The sequence below is a fragment of the Anarhichas minor genome, unplaced genomic scaffold (assembly GCF_050575085.1).
Source record: "Anarhichas minor isolate MPS153535 unplaced genomic scaffold, ASM5057508v1 ptg000073l, whole genome shotgun sequence".
In the NCBI taxonomy this organism is placed as follows: domain Eukaryota; kingdom Metazoa; phylum Chordata; class Actinopteri; order Perciformes; family Anarhichadidae; genus Anarhichas; species Anarhichas minor.
In genome coordinates, this window is record NW_027466519.1 from 3,931,536 (window position 1) to 3,955,450 (window position 23,915).

Consider the following 23,915-nt stretch of genomic DNA (forward strand, 5'->3'; position numbering starts at 1 on the left):
TTATTGGCGGTTGGCAAACAATGAATTAGTGCATTACCGCCACCAATTGGTATGGAGTGTGGATCAGGATGTCTAATAGGCTACTTATATACAAAATTAAATTCAAAAGGAAAAGAAAAAAGAAACAAAACAAAACAACGAGCTCATATTTTCTTAATAATATTAATTAATCTAAGATATTGAAATGAACCAAAGATATTACCGGATACGATACGGATGTACCGACCGTTCTTCTTCGTCTTCTTATTTTTAGCTACTATAGACCTAATGTGCTGCGCTGGCGCCCTCTTCTGGTCATTGTTTGTACTACAAGGCAAGGCGACGCAATTTTATTTGAAACGCTAACATCTTTTACTGAAGTAAAAGTAACAATACCGCAATGTGGATATGCTAATATTATGCAATGCATTTTGAAAAGTAAAAGTGCAAAAGACTTGCATCAAATGGAAGGCTAAAGTTTCGAAAGTAAACGTATGCAGAATTACCCATTTAAGAAGGATTTCATATTATTGAATTATAATTATTGATGCATTAAAGTGAACATGACCTTAATGCTGCAGCTGGTAAAGGTGCTACTATTGTTAATTACTTAATATACAGCCCCAACATCTAATCTAACCTGGTATAATACACTCAGTTAGGTCCACCCAGTTAAAATACAGTCTAATACAACAATCAGGATGTAGTTTAGTGTTGGTGAACTGTGTTGCATTATATGGAGAGATATTTCTGTTATTTAGCCTACACTACAGTTAGCACACATTTAAAATCATTTAAACACCTGTAAACAGAAAACTGATTATTATAACCTTCACAAAGGCAGGATTTATTGCAAAACAGTGATAGTATGACTGTTGTAGCTTGGTGTACCAAATAAACTGCCCACTGAGTGTACATCATGTATTTGTTCAATGTATTTTGCATCTGAATCTCCAAAGTAACTAGTAACTCAATAAAGTTATTCAATAAATAGGGGAGTAAAAAGTATAATATTTGCCTCTAAATCGTAGTTGAGTAGAAGTATAAAGTTCCAGAAAATAGATATGTTCAAGTAAAGTGCATTTACCTAAATTTTGCATTTAAGTGCAGTACTTAAGTAAATGTAGGCTTACTTAGTTATTTGCCACCAGTGTGTATATCACATTTAATTACAAATAAACTCATTGTGCTTCATATTAAAATGTGCACCCTACTACTATTTACTCATTCTGAGATTAACAGTTTTTTCTCCTCCATTTTGACTTTCTCCTACCGTTACTTCAAGAATAATACTAGAGCGCATTCAGTTTATTTGGAGTTATACTGGTGGCCACTACTGTGTGTTTCAGTTTAAACTAATTCAAACAGTTTGAATGTTTATGGACAATATTAAATAACTGAAAGAAAGGACTGAAATATTTAAAGAAAAATAAATGCTTGACTATAGATGAGTTTCATTCCAGTCATGAAGAACTGAGAAAAGAGAGGAAATTAAACATTCATCAGGCATAAACACAGATGAGAGGAGGAATCCGAACATCTGGAGAGTATATCTGTTATTGAGTGAAGACGAAGCAAAGGAGGGCACCTGCTGGTGTAACACAGACACAACAACAAGACCGAAGCAAAGTTAACAGTAACGAGTGCAAAGGGGGGTGCTTCATAGAACAAGATTACTAGGTTTACCTCAGTAGGTCAGGCCTTTTCTCAGGCAATTCTGTTTAATGAAGCCAAGGTAAATAAGCTACAATAGAAGTGAAAGACAATGTGTGTCCTTAAAGCCAAGTAAACATTTACATGAGTCTAAATAGCAGATTGTTTGAGTTGCCCTATAATAAAAGCAAAGATATGATATTAACATGGCTTTGTTCTAATCAAGTGCCATTTGTTTTTGCATTCAGATAATGGATTGTATGTTTGTATTTGTATATCTTTGTTGATATTTTATTGAGATGCAGCTTTTTCAGTATGTTTGAGTGCTGTAGTCAGGCTATTACACAGTCCACTTCTCTGTGATCTTAATATCTAAAAGGTATTATCAACATTATTATTATTGACATTGCAATAAACAATCATATTCCCAGGTGTGGTATTACACCGGCTGCAAATCGATATACGTGACGTAATCGCGGGTGGGCGGAGTTAACGTCCAGGCACCATGGCTTCGGTTGGACCCGAGGTGAGTGTTGTGAGCGTTATCCACGCTAAGCTCGTTTTACTTTCAAATTGTTTTTCCGGGCCTAAGGAAATATGTTCCGCGCCGGGCAGCCAGAACCCCGCTTGTAAATGGGCGAATTGTCGGCGTGAGGTGTCGCGTTGTCGTAAATTGCCCGCTGCCAGCCCGCAGTCTCTTGCTTTTGTGCTGGACCGGAGGGCAGCTGAATGTGCAGGAAGATGCTGCGCCCCGGAACCTGAATTGTCCGTCCGAGCGCGCTGTGGGCTGTGGAGCCGAGCTTTAGTTATTCATGTTCCAGGCTCACGTCACTGTCCTGCTTCTGTCCAGTTTTAGCGGTTCAAAATAAATTGGAGGTAGATATGCGTGCAGCTGGGGCCGATGCTATTCGTGGTTTTAGCCGTATTGTCGGTCACCGGCTCACTGATGGCTAATTCCTACACTGCTGTTTAGCTAGCTGCTAGCAGCCGTGCTAGTTAGCGGACAGTGCACACTTTCTCAAATCCACACAAAAACAGATTTTTTTAAAGGGTTAACATCTTCTTTGAACGACGGAGGCTAATCTCTATATACTGTGTTACAGTACGTGTTATGCCCGGCTGATAATGTTGTATTCCCCTTATGCTGTGCAGTTTGTTAGCTACATGATAACTGATGCAGTCAAATGAAGGCAACATTGGCAGTGCTGCCTGCAACCTCCCACTGTAAACATATGGCGCCAGCTTTGATGCTCGTTGCATGATTATGTTTTCACATTAAACTTATGTTTTTTTTTTTGGTGATTTTCTTTCTCCTGTTGCAGTTTTGTCTTTGTTAGCTATCTGCAGTTATAGCCATGGCTTTCTGTCGGTGTAAACCGGTCCAGGGTCGGCTGTAACAAGTTGCGATATTGTCCTAATAAGGTTTAACCCGTTCAAATGAACTGGATGAACCAATAGCTTGGCTACAGAGGCACAGAAGTGTTCCAATGTGTCGGAACCTGAAGTCTTTTGTTTCTTTTTTCTTTTTTTGAGAGATCCACTCTTGTTCGGCAGAGGTCGCTCGAGCAGCGTTGAGTTATGTGCTCGTCAGCGAGGTGTAGTACAGAAAGGTGTGGGACACTGAGCTCGTGAGCCACTGTGGTTTGCACTCATAACTTTGTCTCGAAGGATGTGTTGATGCATTTGACACATGTAGGGGTCAGTTAACCCAAATTACGAAAAAAATACACATTTCTCCACATACCTCTGGTGGTATTTTTTAGAAACAATGCCCCTAAATCACGAGACCCCATCATCAGTTTTCACTGGATCTACTTTTTGCCAATAGAAATAGTCCCAATGAAAACTGTTGACAATGAAGGGGCGGGATGACTAGTCCTGCTGAATTGATGAGTCAATCAATAGATCAGTCGACTGTCCGAATATGAATAGCCCAAAATCTTGATTAGCACTCGTTATTTATGAAGGAAAAAGGTGAAGTTCCAGTTTTTCAAACGGTGAATTGAATGAGTCTTTGTTTAATCAATAAAGATGCTGCTTTTATTTCAATCAGCCATAATAATGTGTGCTGTTGATTTCACAGCTTTGACTTACAAAGAAAGTGGAAAACGTGTTACTTCCTGTGTGACGGCCTTAGTTTGAACAGACTTTATTTAAATTGCTGGTACAGATGGCATTTGGCTTCCCAGGGGCAGATTTTCAGCACATTAACAGCACGTTATTTTACAGCACCATCCTTAATGTTTAACAACACTCCATCATGCAGATGAAACAATTTACCACAACCGTAATTATCATATTTTAACTGAAAAAGGGATATATATATATATAGATTTCAGCTTGAGGTTAGGTCTCCTGTATATCTTTGCACTACATCAGACAGGTGTTCCTGATTTCCTGCTCACTCAGTGGCGTGCGTGCCAGTCATTCATTCATTCATTCAGTTCTTGTGTGTGTTCATACAGGAAACGCATCAGGAGAAGAGGGTTGGTTGAATGTCGAGCAGTTCTGTTTCCTCCTGTAGTTGAACTACATGTCGTTGGAATGGCCATTATTGGCTTTGTTGGCAGATGCCACCCAGCTGATGTCATGTCCTCTCATATGTCTACTGAGAATTGTTTGGGTATGATGGTGACTAAGGGCCAAAAACAAACCAGCATGTAGTCGTTGACCATGTGGCATTCATTAAGCAGAGCCCTACACCAGGTGTGATTGATATGATGCAGTCCACTTAATCACAAGCAAGAAATTCACAGCAAATAAGAATCACAATTCTTATTTTCTGTGATTCTAAATCAATTTATAGACTCAAAAACACTTGAATGTTTGTTCCGATACAGTTTGTTTCCTACCCGACACCTATACCTGAACATGCGTATGGATGTGATATGATTGCTATCATTGTATAGGGTCTGGCTCAGATTAAACCCTTTTGTAAAACATCTACAAATAGGTTACAAAAAGGGGATGAATGCCATAGAACTATTTATTATCTAGTCTGACAGTCAGTCATAACTGGAAAAGAACTGCTAAGATTTTGTTAGCTCTGGCTAATGTTACACTCTCTGCTAGAGATATGTTGCTAATGGGCTACGGCTTTGGTTCCACATTACGCGCATCAATCGAGATACGATGAATTGTCTTTGCACCGGACCATGATCCCTCGGGTACGATTACATGAACCTGATTTAGGTCGATAAATTAATTTGAAGAACAAAAAAAATCAGAAGTCATTCTTTTGGGACCTTAAACCTTCATGGAAATCTGATCGTTTTGACATCGGTACGGATTAGAAGCTTGCCTGTCGTATCTGTAGCCTGGTTGCAAACTTCTGAATTGCTGCCCACATGGAGACATGCTCATCTTCTTACATATATAGCTTGGTCCATGAAACATAGTGACAGGAAATGCTAATGCTAACGCAGCTGTGAAGGTTTTGAGTTGACTAAGCCAACTATTCTTAAATCTGCATATTGTTTTGATCAATATGATGGGTTACAGCCAAAGTAACAAGCAGAAGATACAATTCTGTTCTTCTTCTATCTGTGAATTACATCTCAGTGTAGCGTGTTAGCATGCTTGAATTTTCAGTCAATCTCAGTCTCGAGCCCCGGTACCTCCAGTACTTGCAGTAGAGATGGGCAATATATCGATATTATATCGATTTCACGGCAATCCATCCAATGGTCCAATCGTATTTTCCCTCAAATGGGCACAAACATTTGTTATGCAGTCGGTAAAATGAGTTTCACATTATAGTGTTGCATAATCCAGTTGTTTTGTGTCTACGTGACGAGGTCGTGCCACTCAGACATAAGCTGTTGTTCTTTGCTTATGTCCGGCCTCCTTTTGTGTCTTGTGGGTGTAACACAGCCTATATTATGTTCACTGCCTTTTCACCTCTACAGTATCTAGTATCTACTGATATCTCACCGTCTTTACTTCATTGCAACTCTGCCGTTGTTGGAGGGAATAATTTATTTCCCTATTTTTGTGCATTGAGCCCTGAAAGTTGATCAACCTGAGCCTCTACGGCAAGACAAGGTTGTTTCTCAGTGTTCAGTTGTGAAACGGGAGAAGCCACCAACATCTGTACATCTGCATTCCTACGTGACTGAATACCACGCCTGAGGAGAAGACGCGTATCACTTTGCAAAGTGACAAGCTACTGTTGTGATGATTAATTCATGTGAGGATTTGCTGTTTTTTCTCTTATTTATGTCATTGGATTTTGGAGCAGACAAAGCAACTCATTAGAAGATAAACACAGTGAGTTCTGGGAACATTTGATGGGCCTCTCCACTATTTAATCACGTTTTATAGACTAAATGGATGATTTGAAAATTTATCTGCAGATTATTATAATGAAAATAATCCACAACAGAGAACTTAAAAGAGGAAGCCTTTGTAAAGATGCACTGTGCTAAACTGGGATTGTACATTTGTATTCACTTCTCTTAATGAAGACAACAGAATACTTTTGAGTTTATCATCAGGTCCTCTTTGTGGTTGCTTTTGGATTTTATTTTCAGGCCTTTTGGTCAATAGCAGCTCAGTCTGTTACTTCATTTCTGTGACTCAAATATCTGTAGCACGGCCTGGCAGCGTCTGGGTTTTTGCTGCCTTGGAGACAAAAGACTCTCCTGTTTAGAGGTTCGGATGTGGCCCGATGTCCACCATTGCTAATCGGGCTCCTCGCTGCCATCCGGTTTGGCAGTATGGATGTAGCATGAGGGGTCTTTGCCTCCTCCTTCAGTTGGTGCTCCTGAGGTGGCTGTGCATACACACCTGCTTTGAAGCCGGTTTACCAAATAAATTTCCATTTTACACAAAAAAAGGGAAATGAGAAAATGGTTCTGGCTACAAAAACTACAATTGACCTCACTATTAGCATGTGAGATGAAAAAATTAGCAGGATATATATTTCTCCAGTCTTGTAGATTTGCAGTATTTACACGGTGAGTCTGTTCCGGTGGATGCCTTTCGGTGGCAACGAGGTCTTCTAGCTCACAGGAATGGAGCGCTGTTAGTTTGAACGGACTGAGCATGCTCCGTGGAGACCCTTCTGAAGAGGAGGACCGACAGAGGGAGCCACCAGGTCACATGACCGGCGAGGTGAATGTGCATGCGGGGAACGAACAAGGAAAAGAGGAGCAATCTGTTTGACTCTCTCTCTCTCTCTCTCTCACTCAGTCACTCACTCACTCACTCACTCACTCACTCACTCACTCACTCTCTCACACACACACACACACACTCTCTTTCTCTGACGTCTTCTTCTCAATGGAGGCCATGAGAAGAAAGCAGGTATGATGCTTCCTGGAGTCTCACTAGGGAGAAGACATGTTGGCTTTATACTCTTCACCCGTGGTTGGCTCTGAATGGTCTGAGGAGTGATGTCTAGTCTCGCTTCTCTGTTCCTTTTAGCCGTTTTCTATGAAAGTCACCATCAGTTGGTTTGAGCCCTTGCTGTCTTCTCGTTGAGATGGTCTCTCAGTTTGTAAGAGACTGATAGCTCTTGATTCCCAAAATCAAGAACTTAATCTCGAAGAGCAGCGTTTTTCTCTTTGGTAGCAGTGTCGCTGTATCAAAGACAGATTTTAAGAGTGGCTCTGCTGGATCCTGTTGTTGGAGAGCACAACAGCTGTATCCGGAGCAATCACACAACGGGAGAGATGATGTAACTCGAACGTCTGACCTCCCTGAAGATCTGGAAACAACCCTGAGATCCAACGTCCTTTTTCTTGCTCCGTCCCTCGTGGTTGGTATATAATGATGTCTCAGGGGACTGGACGTTTGTGCAGCTCAGGCTCTGTGCGCAGGAACACACTGGAACAAGGCTGGATGCATGTTGGGCTGCGGTGTCAGAATCCATGTTTACCGGCTTTGATCTTCTGTGCAGCTCTCTGGCTGAGGGCCAGGCCTAGCGTCAGTCAGTTTGCACACTTAATCAATGGACAGTTCATTTAGTAGCTGATTCCTGGATTTTTATGCCAAACAGTCTGTTATTTAATGACTTTTTGAAGTTATTATTTTGGTATGTTTTTGCCTTTTTATTTGGATAGCGGAGAGGTGACAGGAAATGAGGGGGGAGAGGAAGGATGACGGCCTGATGCAGACTGGGATCACTGCGGTTGCACGGTCAGCGTGTCTGCTCATTAAACGATTACCAGGAAGAGTTGATAATGTGCAGAACCAAGAATGTTTTTACCAAATTTCTTTAGAACAGTGGTCTCCAATTATGAGGTTGCGACAGTTCAAGGGGCCGCAACATAAATCTGAGGGGTCTCAAGGAGATAGGAAACACCAAACAAAGAAACCTTTGTGCTGCCTCTTTCTTGTGAAACACTGTGTGGTTTTATCTCGTCGGGCCTTTAAAAAACCTGAGAAGTGGACAACCACCCTCTGGTCAAAGAGCTCACAGCCCATAGTCGAGGACACGCAAGTAGATCCGGCTTCACTTTAATGGATCAAGTTGCATCAATGTGTGGATCACTGCTTTATAACTCACTGTTGTCTTTTCTCAGGCTGTGTGAAATGCAGTCGGGTACGTTTTTTTTTTTGCCTTTTATCTCATTTGGGTGCTAGCAGCAGCAGCTTGCGCGTGTGATAAGTGTGTCAGCTGATTGTGTTTGTGTTTTAGTTTTCAGGCCTCCTGCAGTCGATCTGAAGATCACATGATTGATACAATTTTATAGCATTAAAATATTACATCTAATCTATTAAGAGCTTATTTCAAATAATACTACTAAGCTTATTTTGAATGGTCTAGTCTGGAATGTAAACCTCTGGGCCATTGTAGCCTCAGTTTTGCAGCCGTAGCTGGAGCCTTAGTTTATTCTAACAGATATACATTTTTTTTAATGTGCTACTTAAGGTTCCTGACCAACACTCAGAGCCTTGGCTTCACATTTTGAGCTTCTTTCAGCAGCATCCACGCTCCTCCAGACCCCTACGTTCCCCATCTAGTGGAACAGCGCTGCAATGGCCGCGGTGTGTCAGTAAACAGTCGGGTTGCGAAATGGCGGAGATCTGCAGACAGGCTTCTCTGCCTCCCTCCCTCCCCCCCTTTCCTTTCTGTCTCCAGTGTGTGGGTTCCACTCTCTACCACTAGGGGGAGGGCTGAGGCTGGTGTGTTTTTGTTTTTTGTTGTAACTGGCTCTCCTCAGTCCATGGCAATGAGGAAGTGAAGGACCCTTCTTGTCTTCGCCCTCACACGTGCTCACTAGATGCCTTGAGATCAGAGACCACAGAGGATTGTCCCAGACTAGATGTTCTTTTGGAAACAGCCTCAGGTATTGTGCTCCTGGCTCCCGGCTCTTGGCCTGACCCTGTTTCTGTTTGGAGAATGATTTGGGGAACTCTGTCCTGGTGGCTCATTTAGTTGGGAAGTCGGTTGTGTGCAGGTTTCAGGACAAACACTCTTTGTTAAATCTGAGGATCTGACTCTCGGAGCCCTTGGAGAGGAGAATTAAATTGCTCGACTCATTCTGTTATAATGAAGCTTTTAGTGGTCTCTGTCTCTCGCAGGTCTTGTGATTGGGAGAAAATGTTTGCTCTGCTTACTTGAGACGATGAGACTCAGGAGCTGCATTTAGCACTCACTAGATAAGAGCCTAGCCTTAAGCAGCACATGTGTCTGTGCATCCACCTTAAATCTGCTGGGTATGAGCGTCACACTTGGTCAAGGGGACCGTAAACCTTCCTGATAAGTCCTAAAGGAATGCTGCTCTTCAAGGACCACTTTCCTTTGACATCTAGTCTAAATGTGTGGATGAATGATGTATCGGGCCTCTTGTTTGTCCTTTGGGCCTTTTTTCCCCCCCAGAGTGAGAACAAGGTTGACTGTCTGCTCAGGAGGAAGAGAGAGTTTTACATTTCCTGGTGTTGCCTCTTCATCTGCTGCCTCCTGTGAGACTTAAAGACAGTCTGTGGGTGGCTGAGATTTCTTTTGATGCCCGGGCTGTGCGTCTCCTTCTCTCCTGGTTGGCTGTGGCACACACAGAGAGAAGACGGACAATGAGAGTGCATGGGGGTCGCCCTCATTGTCTCAGCCTACTCTATAGTCTCTGGTCCTGACAAAGACACGCTACTGAAGAGGTTTTGACGCAGCGTTCGGTTTATAGACCAAAGTTGGTTTTATTCAGATACTCGTGCTTGGGCCTGGATTTTGTTTTTGTTTGTCAGTTGATAGAAAATTCATTTTGATAATCAAGCAACATTTGCAAACATTCTGCTGCTTTTCTCCGTTTTTATAACATTTAGGCCCGCAACAATTCCTTTCATTATCATTTAAGTTATTTAAGCTATTATATAAGTCCATTGATCATAGTCTTAAATTGTTTCGGCACATCAACATTTTCACTTTACATCGATATAAAAAGGACAGAAGCAGACGATCCTCACAGAGAATGTTTGGTATTTTTGCTTGATAAATGACTTAAACAATGAATTGATAATTGAAAATTGTTTCCGTCAATCGACTAATGAATTAACTCAAGGAATCGTCTCTGCACCGATATCATGAATTTGATGTATTTGGGTTTTGTGGCTGAGACAGAACAAATGATTTGAAGAGGACACCCTGGGCTTTGGGAACTTATGATGGGAATTTTGTAACTATTTTCAAACTAACCGATTGAGTGAAAAGCTGATTGAAAACAACAATAAAATAATCGTTAGTCGGAGCTCTAAATTTGTTTCCCCTTGACACGTGTTGTTTTGTCATCAGCCCGCTGGTCTAGCCAAGGGCAGCGTGGATAAGGGTGCATCCACAAAGAAAGAGGAACTTGATGCCGCAAGCAACGGAGAGGAGAAACCAGGTATTAGTCAAATTCACCTTGAAAGCTCTTAATCTATGAAAATGAACCGTTTATATTGTAGTTTGCATTATTTCTTCGTTTTTCTTTCTTCCGTAGATGTTGACAAAGAGATAGCTGCCAGGCTGTCGTCCTCCCCTCCAGCAGAGACGATGCTGAATGGCACCGAATGCGACGCCGCGCGGCACAAGAGCCCGACACACGGCTCAGCAACTGCCAACAACAAGACTTTGCTGTTGCTCAACGAAAATGGCACGTCGGACGTGGAGCCACCGCACGGTTCTGTTACTGGAAGCAACGGATTCATTCTCACGAAGCAGCAGCAGGACGGAGGCTCTGCAGCGAAGCCGGGTTCGGCAGTTTCCCCTCACAGGACTAACTGGTTGCCTTCGGGCTCACCGACAGGGGGGGACACGGCCAAATCTCCCCCGTCCTCGGCGTCTGGGTGCGCGCAGAGTTCAGGTGCGCTAAGGACTGACCCCAGTACAGGGACTACGTCGGGACAGGAGACACCGGACACTAAGAACGGCACGGCCTCGTCTCCTGCCCCGGCTCCAGCAGCCGTCACGATACACAGAGCGCGCAAGACCATGTCCAGACCTGCTGTGAGCCCGGCACAAAAGGTAAACCGCCGGGATCTGGGGCGTCATCAGCCAATCACAAGTGTGTCCTGCCTCTTTCTCTCATTACTTTCTGTTAGGGTGATGTAGATGACATAATTATATCGACATCCGAACAAAGTATGAGGACAGACGTACGTCACACCCATACATGTGGTAGTTGGTCCTTCCAAACCATGGGCATTAGTCTGCTGCTGTACAGCTTTCCACCAGATTTTGAGACCCGGCTGCAGGGATTTGCTCCCATTCAGCCCCGAAAGCATTAGTGAGGTCCAACACCTGGATCACAGTCAGTTTTTTCAGTTCATCCCAAAGGTGTTGGATGAGGTTGAGGAATTTGTGCAGGCCAGTCAAGTTCTTCCACATCTAACTGGGAAAAGCATTTCTTCATGGACCTGTCTTTGTGCACAGGGGCATGAAACAGGAAGGAGTCTTCTCCCAAATGTTGCCACAAAGGATCACACTGTTGTCTTGTATCCTGTGGCATTAGGGTTCCTTTAAATAGGAAGTAAGCTGCCCAGACCACTAGAAACAGCCCCAGATCAAAAGTACACAATGTGTCCACATACGTTTGGCCATATTGTGTCGTTGTGTGCAAAATCACACGTAAAATAGGGCTGCTCGATTAATCGAATATTAATCGCCATCACGATTTTGGTATCCCACAGTTATATGATCACGATTGACACTTAAAATGTGCTCTCCGTTCATAGAAAACTCAATTGCATATTAAATCTAGCACTTCTTAAACTTTCAGCCAGCCGCCTCAAAAATAATGGTGATTATCATTTTGGCCATAATCGTGCAGATAACTGATTTTGGTTATTGTTGCCTGCAGCTTCTTAACAGGGAATTAAGAGAAGCACAGAGTGCCAAAATGGAGAAAATGGAGACTCATGTTGTACCGGACGCTCAGAAACCCTCGCAGCAGCCCTCCGCTCAGAACCATCTACCTCAGAGTCCACCGGAAACTCCAGCTTCAGCACAAACAGCTTCACCAGCACCTCCCGCAGCTCCCGCAACACCTCCGGCTCCCGAGGATCCTCCGGCTCCACCGGCTCCACCGGCTTCTGCGGCTCCTCAAACTTGTCCAGCTCCTCCAGCTCCAGCCAAGCTCCAACTAGGTCAGACAGACTCCAGTAACAAGTGACAGAAACTGACCCGTAGAAACACTGACTTTGTTCTCGGGTTTCAGAGATAAAGTAATCAGACCAGAGCATCATCTCGATTGGCGGTTTTGCTGTAAACATGTGTGTTGTTCTCTTGTGCCCTAGGTCCGTACTCAGGAGGGTTTTCATCCCGGAAGAAGAAGAGGAGGATGGGAATGTACAGCCTGGTTCCCAAGAAGAAAACCAAAGTGCTTAAGCAGAGAACTGTGCTGGAAATGTTCAACGAACTACGACAGTCTGCCAAGAGCCCGCAGGTCTGTGCTCCTCACATTTATCCAAACAAACACTATTTAACGGCACAATGAGCAGGATTATCCTGGACGACAATGTGTAGACACAAAAGAATTCCCTCTCAATCATCATCACTCATGACCCTCTTAGAGTGTACGCCGGTGTCTGCATGTGCAGAGACCCTGCCCTCTACCTGGATGTTCTTATTGTTCTGTGTTCGGGACGTTTCTGGGCATCAACCTCTATTAAAATGTAGCGACCAGGCCGTAAGCACGCATCGCCGATAAAACCGCAAATACAACGAGGCGAAACGCCAAGTGGAAAAAGCTTGTTCCCACCCCTGGGATTCATTTTTAAAACGTATCCTTCTCTTGCACGCTTTGTGAACTGTTCTTGAACGTCTGCGTGCCGTTTGGCAAGGTTTCAACCAAGTCAAGTCAAAACATGTTGCGTGTTTGTACCACAAGCTCTCTTAGCTTTTTCAGTCTAATAAATAAACAAAATAAACTCATAAAATGTCAAGAAAGGAAATATTCTTGCACCTTTTTTCCTTATTAAACCGTACGCCTTCTGAATTGAAGTTTCTCTCTTTCACCAAACTAAGATTACCTTAATTGTCTTGTTGACTCTTTGTAAAACACACGTCACTCAATAGAAACAAAATAAAACTCACCAAAACCATGTTGGTCATTCTTTCCACTGTTCACTCTGGTTTGGTCAAAATAAATCCTTAATTCACACACAGAGAGAGAGAGAGAGAGAGATGTGCTCGCTTTACACACTCTTTTTCCCACTGTGCACGTCTTTGCACGTAAACACAAGCAGTCGTACATGAACTCTACCTAAACAAATCTGTCTGAAGCAGACAAACATCTGTTTTTGAATCTGACATTTGATGCCAGACTTTGATAAGTTTCAGTTGAACCAAAAATAATTATTTTCCAGCATATCTTGAGATCGTTATGATCGTCATCTCGTCCGCTCTCGTCTCACAGGCTAAAGAGGTAGCAAACATAAATGGCGAGAAGGTCGAAAATGCATCCGAAGAGGAAGAGTCCGAGGAGGTGGAGTCTGAGGAAGAGGAGCGACAGCAGCCGACAGAAGAACCCGTCAGTGCTGTCCAGGAAGCCACATCTGAACCCATCTCTCAGGTTGGAACAAGACACTTTTTATTTTTTATTTCCGTCATTTTGTTTTTATGTTTATGGCAGTGTTGTACAATTGTTTTATCTTCAGCTGAAAAAGTGACACCTTCCTGGGAAATAGAAAACCATCCAAGTATCACAGTGTTCTTCAAATGCATTTCAATATGTCTCGTGTTAAACGCTTTCTGTTTGCCGTGGAGGTGGGAGATGATCAGGAGTCTGAAGAGTCTGGAGAAGATGAGGGAGAGGAGGAGGGCACAGAGTCCGACTTGGTAAGACCCGCCATCACTACTCAGCCGAACTACTTAGGAGTATTCGATCTCACCTTATGTCATCTCTTTTGAGTGAAGACGGAAGAGTTTGAAAAATCATCTCTCTATACGTCTGCCTCAGAGCACGGAGTCCAGTCTGAAGAAGAAGTTGAAAAAGAAAATAAAGAGAGACGGCGCGTGGCTCAGGCCGTCCAGGAAACGGAAGAGGAGGATAAAGGCCAAAGGTGATCGCCGCTCCTGTCACACCCACACCTGTACAGACTCATCCAGTTGCTCACCTGTGGTCCACTAATGAGCATCTGTTTTTATTGGCTAAAAATGTAAAGGAAAAACAGTTTTGACTGGCAGTATTTATAATAGCGTCGAGCTGATTATGATCTCAGAACTGCATGCAGAATGGCGGCTACATAAAAGAGAGACGGCAAACTGGTTTGTGGTTAAAGATTTAGAAGTCACTCGTCACTTGTGCTGATCAACGAGGCCAAGTGTGGACATGCAGCTCCACCAGGAACAGGAGTACATCCTGTTCACACTTACTCATTCATCGCAGGCAGTGTGAGTTGGTTTCACTTGTTGCACTACTTTATAGATTTCTGTTTCTTAATTGCTTTGTCGTACAGATCTTGACACGCTTTCTTTCAAATATCAACATGAGGAGGATTTGATTGACCGTAGCATCGCTTTCTCTCCTTTCTTAAATGCGATGGTAAACAAACAGTGAAGCATTTTCTTACTGATTACTGTCGTGCTCAGAACTGGAAGCAGTGGATCAGCCTCAGGCTGCAGCTCAGCCCGAGGTGGCTGATGGGAATGAGCGCACGCAGATTTCCTCACCTGAGTCCGTCAACCTCAACAAGCCCCAAGAGCCGACGGTTCCCTCAGAGAACAAAGGTGAGATCAGACGAAATGAGGAAACTATTTCAGACCATTTCCTTTAAGTTTGTTCCTAAGTAAGTGAAACATTGTGCAGATGCTTGTGTTCAGACATCTTTTAGAACAAAATAAGTTTGACTTCTCGTTGGATGAAAAAATTGCTACTTTGGCAGCCAATGTATGATTTAGGGCGTCGGGTCCTTCTGCTGATTTACCTGAAACTCATTTAATCTGATGCTGAGGTAAATGAAGGTGAACGTCTGACTTTGTTTGTTTGCAGACACTTCAGGGTCGGTGATCGAGGAGGCTCAGGAGCTTCCGCTCTGCAGCTGCCGCATGGAGACGCCCAAGAGTCGAGAGATCCTCACGCTGGCAGACAGGAAGTGCATGGCCACGGAGAGCGTTGATGGACAGCTGACCCGCTGCCAGGGCGCCATACTGAAACATGAAATGATGCGTCCCTCCAACTCGGTTCAGCTGCTGGTTCTGTGCGAGGACCACCGCAACGGCATGGTGAAGCACCAGTGCTGCCCCGGCTGTGGCTTCTTCTGCAGGGCTGTGAGTGCGCACCGTCTTTTATTAACGTCAGGGCTTCAGCAGCAGTACTATGAAAGCCTTACGAGAGAGGTGCCTGCACCAGCTCAGTACCTATAGGGGCACAGCTGCAGCAGTATAAATCGGCCCATTACAGCTCGTTTTGTTTTTCATTCGGTTCTGGTTCAAATTTGCGCTGCACACAAATGTCCCTTTTCTCTGTTACCTGGATTAAACTCTGTGGATGTTTCATGGTGAAAAATCCAGATATCACCTGCACTGTTTAATACTTCAGAGAGGTGAAGTGACCTGTCTGAACCAGGAAATACAATTATAAAATTAAAGTAAAGAAGCAAAATAGAAGCAATTTACAGCAACTGGTGACATTTCTAAGATCAGATGCCAAGACGATATACATAATTAACACTAATTAAAACTGCAAAAGCGAGGGCCATCCACTCATTTGCTTTTCGTTGCGCAGGGGACCTTCATGGAGTGCCAACCGGACCTCAACATCTCTCACCGTTTCCATCGTGCTTGTGCCTCGGTGCTGAAAGGTCAAAGCTTCTGTCCCCACTGTGGAGAGGAGGCCAGCAAGGCCAAGGAGGTCACCATCGCCAATGCCGACACCACCTCCACCGTGCCGCCCGCGCTCGAACACGGACCAGCCACACCTGGGGTCCCCGAGGGCCGAGCGGACACCACCACTGACAGGTGAAGTACCGCCTGGGAGAGTCAGAATGGGCGGGAAGTTACCCAACATGATTATCGGAGGGTGTATGACGTTCATGTTAAAGGGCAGCCCCAAAGAAAAGTCCGTCATGCACCGCACACCTGAAGTACCCTCTCCTTTTTATCCCAGCTCCTCTCGTCTGGCTGTGGGGGCTGAAGTCAGCGGCAGGGCCGACAGCTCGCTGTCTGCTCGTCCTGCACACGGGCTAGACTCCTCTGCCGTTCCTGGTTCGTCCATGACGCCAACACTGCTGACGGGTTTGGGAACAACGGCGCCACCTACAGTCCCTCAAGGACCGCCTAGAGAGACTCTGGAGAGCATCCTGGTGGCGCTCGACACAGAGAAGTTCGTTCTACCACCAGACTGTCATCATGATTTATCCGACTGACCAGAGAGCCTGTAGCTTTGAGACAAACATGGACAACCTACTAACTTGTTTTTTTTTTTTTTGTGCGTGTTTCAGGCCCAAGAAGCTGCGTTTTCACCCCAAACAGCTTTACCTCTCGGCCAAACAGGGAGAACTCAAGAAGGTCTTGCTCATGTTGGGTATGTTAACCTTACCTCATCGATCCTGTTCTACATAACATCTTGTTTGTATCTTTCTCTGTATGCATCTAGCATTTGTTTTCATGCAAATGCTTTTTCTCCATTTATCTTCCAGTGGACGGTATCGACCCTAACTTTAAGATGGAATCTCAGAACAAACGCACCCCGCTCCACGCTGCAGCGGAGGGAGGATACAAAGACATCTGCCACATGCTCGTGCAGGTAGGAGCCCTGTACTTACTCCTGTGCTAATGAATACAGTTGCTTTTAGATCCTCAGTTTATTGTTTTAAGATGAGAAATGTCATTCTATGTCTTGTAAAATGTGATACTTGAGGACTATGGCAAGCTCTCTTGAGTTCTCTAACCGCTCTCTGACATTTGCCACTTCAGGCGGGAGCGAACTTGGACATGTGTGACGAAGATCAGCGGACGCCACTGATGGAGGCCTGTGAGAACAACTACATGGAGACGGTCCAGTACCTGCTGAGAGCTGGAGCCAGCGCCATGCACAAGGTTAACCTGCATCTAGTTTCTCTTTCATCGGCCAGCTGCAGTGAGGAGTAATTTGACCTTTTCATCTTTTGTCAGCCGTCACACTGGTGCTTTTTGTATTATTTTTGTCCAAATGAAATACAAAAAACTGAAATTAACTTATTTGATTCAAGATGTTAAAGTGACATATTTATTACTTTATCACATGCATATATATAAACTAATTCATAATGAATTCTCTGTCGCTCTCAGGATGTTGAAGGATTCACGTGTCTCCATCTAGCGGCAAAGTCTGGCCATTACAACATCGTTGAGCACCTTCTGTCCACAGGATTAATCAACATCAACTGTCAGGTTGGTGCAGTTTCACATTTTACAATCAGATATGAGCTTTTGCTCAGGGATGTCATCATGCACCACCTTATCATTCAGTAGCATTTGATGCTGCTGTCCAATCACGTTCTCCGCTAGCGGATCACATGTCTGGCTGTCTGACCATACGTAGATGCACGTGTCTGATAAGGTAGTTGGAAACGTACAGCTGATTGTTAAGAATGCCTCGGCAGTAATTTGTTTTTGACATTTGACTGGAAGACTTATGACCGTACAGCTGATTGAATTTAAAGGGCTCAGTTAACTCTTGAGCTACCTGCAAAGGCACGATGAGTGACTAAAATAACTTAATTTGATTGGAGAGTGGCTCCACTTAATGTTTTTCTAAAGTTGTACAATGAGTATTTAAATGTAAGTGTTCTTCATCGACTTTATGCCTTCTTCAAATGCACTTTGATGCCGGAATATTAGATTTTAGACGGACGCGGTGCTTAGAGCGCAGAGAAAGGACTCGTCTTTGTTTGAAATGTCTGACTCTGCTGCAAGAAGGTATCCATTAGGGCAGTGAAGACACAGTCTTTGGATGAAGAAAGTGGGTAAAAGTGCAGTTTCATATTTAGTTATAATTGCCATGTTGATCAGTTTGCTGAGCTTGAAAGTATTGCTTTCTCCTCAGGATGACGGAGGTTGGACAGCCATGATTTGGGCGACGGAGTACAAGCATGTGGACCAGGTGAATCTGCTTCTGTGCAAAGGAGCCGACATCAGCATCAGGGACAAGGTTGGCTCAGGATCGTGTGTGTGTGCGTGTGCGTGTGCGTGTGCGTGCGCGCTTCACACAAGGATCCAATATTGTGTAACTGCTGGCTTGTGTCGTTTTGTCGTCCAGGAAGAGAACATCTGCCTTCACTGGGCAGCGTTCTCGGGCAGTGTGGAGATCGCCGAGCTGCTCCTGAACGCCCGCTGCGACCTGCAGGCTGTCAACATCCACGGAGACTCTCCTCTTCACATCGCTGCTCGGGAGAATCGCTTAGAATGCGTCACGTGAGTTACTGCCTCCAGGAAGAAAGAATAAAAATCAAATAAATTACTTTTTTGAACTGTAGTTTAAAAACAAGATTTGATTTGATTTTTTTTTTTTTTTTTTTTAAAGCTGTTTGTTGTTGTTGACCGGAAGAATGTGGTCTCCTCAGGCTTTTCCTGACTCGAGGAGCAGATGTGTTCCTGAAGAACCGCGAGGGAGAAACTCCTCCGGACTGCTGCAGCCACAACTCCAAGGCCTGGGCGGCCCTGCAGGCCAACAGGAGGGAGAGGGACGCCAAGAACACCAGGCTCTCTCGAGTGGTGGAAAAAGTCCTTCAGAGGTGGAAATTATACTGTGAAAATAGCAGTGTTTGGAAAAAAAAAAGGGGGTGGCTTTGGGATGGGCATGTGGCATTGGATACAGCTGGGAACATCTACGAGTTCAGGCCTAATTAGATGGCAAAACACTGAAGTTTTGACCGACGTGTGCTCTGTTTACAGTGACATAGCTCTGGGGCAGGAGAGGGTTCCCCTTCCCTGTGTCAACTCTGTCGACAGTGAACCTTACCCGGATGACTACAAATACATCCCCGAAAACTGCGTCACCTCCCCCATGAACATCGACAGGAACATAACGCACTTACAGGTGAGTTAGGAACACTTTGGTCCGGCATTCTGACGGAAACAAAGATATCCTTTTCTCTGGGAAGTGACCAATAATATCTTCTCTTCTTAATCCACAGTACTGTGTTTGTAAAGAAGACTGTTCGACAAGTATCTGCATGTGTGGGCAACTCAGTCTGCGCTGCTGGTACGACAAGGTAAGAGACACACCAGTCTTCTTTTAACAAGATGTATCAGAAAGTATGTGGCCGACCGAACCGGTATGTGAGCAGAGCGTCCACATACCTTTTAGTGTATAGTATCTATAAATCATGCATGATGACCATGAGGGATATGTCCTGTGCATATACTGTACATCTTAATATATATATATTGTTTGTTGTGTTTAGAGAGGTTGTCTTCTACCTGAATTCTGCCGTGAGGAGCCTCCTCTCATCTTTGAGTGCAACCATGCGTGCTCCTGTTGGAGGACCTGCAAGAACCGTGTCGTGCAAAACGGAATCAGGTATTTCAACTACGTCTCACTGTGAATACAAATAAGATAAACTTCCTGCTACTGTCTCCACTGAAGGTTATCTTTCCTTCTGTCTCGTTATTTCTGTTTCTGGTCTGCGTGACAGTTTTACTGCGTTACTCCTGTGGTGGTAGAATTGTGCTCAGGACGTTTCGTTGTAACTATCTTACATAGTTACGGCTGTGAGGTGTGTAAAGGTAAATATCTGCTTCAGGGAAAATATTAGAAACTGTGACGTTAAAGATGTTTTGTATCTTCCAGGACCAGACTTCAGCTCTTCAGGACCAGTAAGAAGGGCTGGGGTGTCCGTGCAGTACAAGACATACCGCAGGGGACCTTTGTATGCGAGTAAGTCCCGATCACAAAGAAAACACTGTTAATATTTCACCCTTCAGATTTGAGTCACAAAGACCATCAATACTCTGCAGCCACAGCTGATCTGTTGTTATTTAGACACAACACGGAGCTGGCATGTTGTGTCACTTTTCCCCCCAAATTTAAAAAAGCCTGCTACTCTCACACGTGCAGTGTCTGCATCTCCTGACAGAAGGTAGCAGCTTTTTCACATTCAGAAGTGCCGTCGATGTCACCGAGGTGTTTTGCTGTTGTGCCAGTCCTGATCTAAACCTTGTTTATTTAATAAAAAGTTGTTGTGTTGTTTTATCATAAGTACAGTAACTTCAAGGATATATCAAGTCAGCTTTATTCATATAGTCCAATATCACGGCTTGTGTTATTGTTTCATTTTTTTAAATTGTCAATGCGTCCCATGAAAAGATCAAAACCACTGGTGGCACCAGTCCATCTCTCAGCCACGAGTCCATCAGTTCCTTCTGAAGATGTCAATATTTTAAGCCACCTAGTGATACATAGTTTCAATTTTACAAACTCAATTCAATGTATTTATTGAACCAAATATCACAAATTTGCCTCAGGGGCTTTACCATCTGTTCAACACACCACATCCTCTGTCATTGGACTCTCGCGTCAGATAAGGAAAAACTTTACGATGGAAACGGTGGAAGAAACCTCAGGGAGAGCAGCTGAGGACGGACAGAAGTGCAATAGATGTACTGTTTACAGAATAAATAACATGATAGTTACAATATAGTCACAGGCATAGTCATGACAGAAATGATGCATATAATGAGAGCTGTAATAGCAGTGGTAATAAAAGCAGAAATAATAACAGGAAAATGATTTTAGTAAAGCTCGGTAATGTCCTAAAACAGCTGGTCACTGAGCATTTACACAAGCAGGAGGAAAGACATTGGGGGCTATATTCAGTGGTGGATTAATACACATGTGCTGCTGTGTTCGTGGTGATGAAGGAACATGTCATCCAGTGGCTTAATTCTTGTCCAAAAACTGTTAATGAGTTCAGTTTCATCTTTTCACGTCACTGTCATGTTCACTGTTGCCAGCCTTCTGCCCGATATCTCTAATTATGTCCTTTTTCAGTATTCTATTATTAATTTGACAGTTCAATAAATTTGCATTTAAATGCATACAATAAATAGATTAAAACAATACATTTGACAATGTACTAATTCCAGGTCCTTCTGGAGAACTAATACTTTAACATGTTTTTAAATACATTGTCTTCGTCTCTGCTACATTTGTGATCGTGTGATGTGTAAACGGCGTCACTATTAAATTAAATCAATTCCAACTCATAAAGCAGCAACCGTTTAGTTTTGTCATGCACGATTAACAAAGTGTTTCTGGAGGCTTGAAAGGGTTGAGTGAAGCCATGTGAAAGATGAGTTCTCATCAGTCCCTCATGTTTACCTCACGGTTGTGTGTGCCATTTTGTTTTCTTCACTTTCTGTTTGTGTAGCTGGTCTGTGCAACATTATAAAGCTTACCTGATAAATGGATGTCTTGATAGACTGATATCTTTTAATACAGACGGTTAATCATCCACTCACACATGATTTTTCCATGTTGAATAATATGTGTGTGTGTTATTTATGTGATAAGGAATAACCTTTTGGGTTCAACATTTTAAAAGGCTTTACCAGCAGGGGATGTTAAATCTTTGAAGCTCCGTATCTCAGAACTGCAGTCTTCGATAATATAAACCTTAAATATCGTGACATGTAGTAAACGGCATCGGCATTAAAAGGTTTCACTGACGGGTCGCCTGCTTTTGAACAGGTACGTAGGTGAGATCATCTCGGAAGCAGAAGCAGAGATGAGGCAGAATGACACTTACCTCTTCAGCCTGGATGATAAGGTAACGCACTGATGTGTTGTTACTCTGAACACATCTTCTAAAAGAAGTCAAACCTTTCTTCTGATGATTTCCTAGTTACTACTTAGTCGTGATGTGTATATTAGCGGTTTACTTTGGGATTTCTCCCCGTGAATTCTTTCAGCTGTGCACTTGCAGCCTTCTTATCTAGTTTGTCTCTTCTTCTTCCCTCCCAGCCACAAGATCTATACTGCATCGACGCACGTTTCTATGGAAACATCAGCCGCTTCCTCAATCACATGTGCGAGCCCAACTTGTTCGCCTGTCGAGTGTTCACAACGCACCAGGACCTTCGTTTCCCACACATTGCCTTCTTTGCCAGTGAAAACATCAAGGCTGGAGAGGAGCTTGGGTAACGCTTTTATTTTATTTTTGACCAATTCAAGACATGAACCTTTTTTGCAGGTTTGGATTAAATGACAGTACTTTTCTATAATAATTATCTCTCTCATCCCCCCCCTCTCTCTCTCTCTCAGATTTAATTACGGCGACCACTTCTGGGAAGTCAAAAGCAAGATGTTCAGCTGCGAATGCGGCTCGTCCAAGTGCAAGTACTCGTCAGCGGCCATGGCGTCGCTGCAGGCCGACAGCACGCCGGAGGGCCAGCAGCAGCCCAGTGCGTCGCCCGACACCAGCTCTTCCAACAGTCCTTCTAGTCCTTCCTAAAAAAAAAAAACCCTCCACACACTCTAAAGCTCGGCTGATGGGACACACAAGGACACCTGCGCAATGAACCCGTCTGAACTTTTATCAATGAACTTGTACTGTATCTCCACTTCTGATTCAAAAACCATGGACCTTCGTGAGAACCCGTTAAAACGTTGTCACACAGAACCAGATGCACAATCAAATCCTGGAGGAACTTTACTGCTCCTTTATTCCACCTCGTGTACCACGAACAGCAGGGGGCAGCGACGTCACGCACAGCACAGTCACAGAGACAATAGGACTGTCTTTACATGTCATACATAACGTCACACATTACTTTACTGGGGAGGAGGACTGTGCATTTTGTCTTTTTTCTATAAGGTTGGAATTGTTAAATGGCTTTTCTTATGGAGTCACGATCACGGAACTTTGGGGTCGGGATGAGGGTATCGTTGTCTTTTGCGAAGACAACCTCAGCGTTCAGCTGGGCTTAACTTGTTTGACCTTTTGCGGTCGTTTATCATGAACCATTCCAGCAAGATTAGCGGATAAATATTGAACTATGTTGCCACTTCTTTGCGTCACTTCATCTTCGCTGCAGTGTTTGATCAGACATGTCCCAACATTTGCCACCATAGCTGATTATGATTTGATGGATTAGCTAAAATGATGGGGAAGACGAAGGCGTGGTGCAAAAAAGAAAAGTGGACTGTTTTTCTTTTTCTTTGCTACTCGAGCGAGTATAGATTGTCTGAGAGAAAGATGCTGTACCATTCCTCAAGAACGAGGTGTTTCTAGTCTGAATACATTGGTTGACCGTTTTATGGAGCATGCTGCCACCGTGGTGGGAGAATTGATTAAACTGAAATAGTTTAAAAACAAGGAAATGGTGCTGACAAAGGTTTTTATTTTTGTTTTCATTTTTATTACCCAAGTGAACATAGTTTGTAAGATAAGAGAACGTTTTACGTTTTTTTATGTTTAATTTTAACTCCCACTTTTCTAAGCGTAGTTACTGTAGTTGGGCTATTTTTGTTTCATGATTTTTGCCGACAGAAGCCAACCAGTCTTTTTAAATGTTGTTAGTAAAGCAGTGACTGTTGTGCAAAGTCTTGAAAGGTATAAATGAAAAAAAAAAAGTTATAAAAAATGCAATTCATAACTTTCTGTTACATATTTCTGGACCGTGAACCATCCATCTAATTGGTTGTATCTTTTTCAATAAATTTACTACTAATGCATTTATTCTGACACTCGTTACTTGTTGCAGTTTTTCTCAGAAGGCAAGCCTGTTTGCTACAAAGTTGCTTAAAAATCGTTGAATATCACATTGCCTCTTTCTCCAGCTCAGTCATTTTGCAGATTTTCTTCATGTCCAGTGAGAGATTGCTTTTTAGCTCCCCATCTTGTCAACCACAAACACATTACTGAGAGATCTTCAGACTGAA

At 43.5% G+C, this 23,915-nt stretch overlaps 1 protein-coding gene across 4 annotated transcripts; it reads left to right on the top strand.

Moving 5' to 3' along the window:
• Window positions 1–2,115: 2,115 nt before the first annotated feature.
• ehmt1b (euchromatic histone-lysine N-methyltransferase 1b) lies at window positions 2,116–23,708 on the top strand. 4 transcript variants are annotated; one of them, XM_076079492.1, is made up of 26 exons: window positions 4,557–6,747; window positions 10,364–10,454; window positions 10,551–11,074; window positions 11,910–12,195; window positions 12,346–12,494; window positions 13,467–13,622; window positions 13,817–13,888; window positions 14,010–14,112; window positions 14,642–14,779; window positions 15,042–15,319; window positions 15,777–16,009; window positions 16,158–16,373; window positions 16,492–16,574; window positions 16,690–16,796; window positions 16,967–17,089; window positions 17,321–17,422; window positions 18,078–18,182; window positions 18,291–18,445; window positions 18,595–18,765; window positions 18,926–19,070; window positions 19,168–19,245; window positions 19,438–19,553; window positions 19,824–19,910; window positions 21,723–21,801; window positions 21,996–22,171; window positions 22,296–23,708. In XM_076079492.1, the coding sequence occupies exons 1-26, from the start codon at window positions 6,679–6,681 to the stop codon at window positions 22,483–22,485; spliced, it is 4,032 nt and encodes a 1,343-aa protein (XP_075935607.1). In that variant the 5' UTR covers window positions 4,557–6,678; the 3' UTR covers window positions 22,486–23,708. The 4 variants fall into 4 exon arrangements, with proteins under 4 accessions (XP_075935606.1, XP_075935604.1, XP_075935607.1 ...); XM_076079491.1 differs by lacking the exon at window positions 4,557–6,747 and adding an exon at window positions 2,116–2,158 and having other exon boundaries at window positions 18,078–18,445; XM_076079489.1 differs by having other exon boundaries at window positions 4,157–6,747; window positions 18,078–18,445.
• Window positions 23,709–23,915: the final 207 nt, after the last annotated feature.

Coding starts and splice junctions, on each gene's coding strand:
- ehmt1b (XM_076079489.1), top strand. CDS start 6,679: ATGCTCCGTGGAGACCCTTCTGAAGAGGAGGACCGACAGAGGGAGCCA. Junction 12,196..12,345: donor TCCAGCCAAGCTCCAACTAG/GTCAGACAGACT, acceptor CTTGTGCCCTAG/GTCCGTACTCAGGAGGGTTT. Junction 22,172..22,295: donor AAGGCTGGAGAGGAGCTTGG/GTAACGCTTTTA, acceptor TCTCTCTCTCAG/ATTTAATTACGGCGACCACT.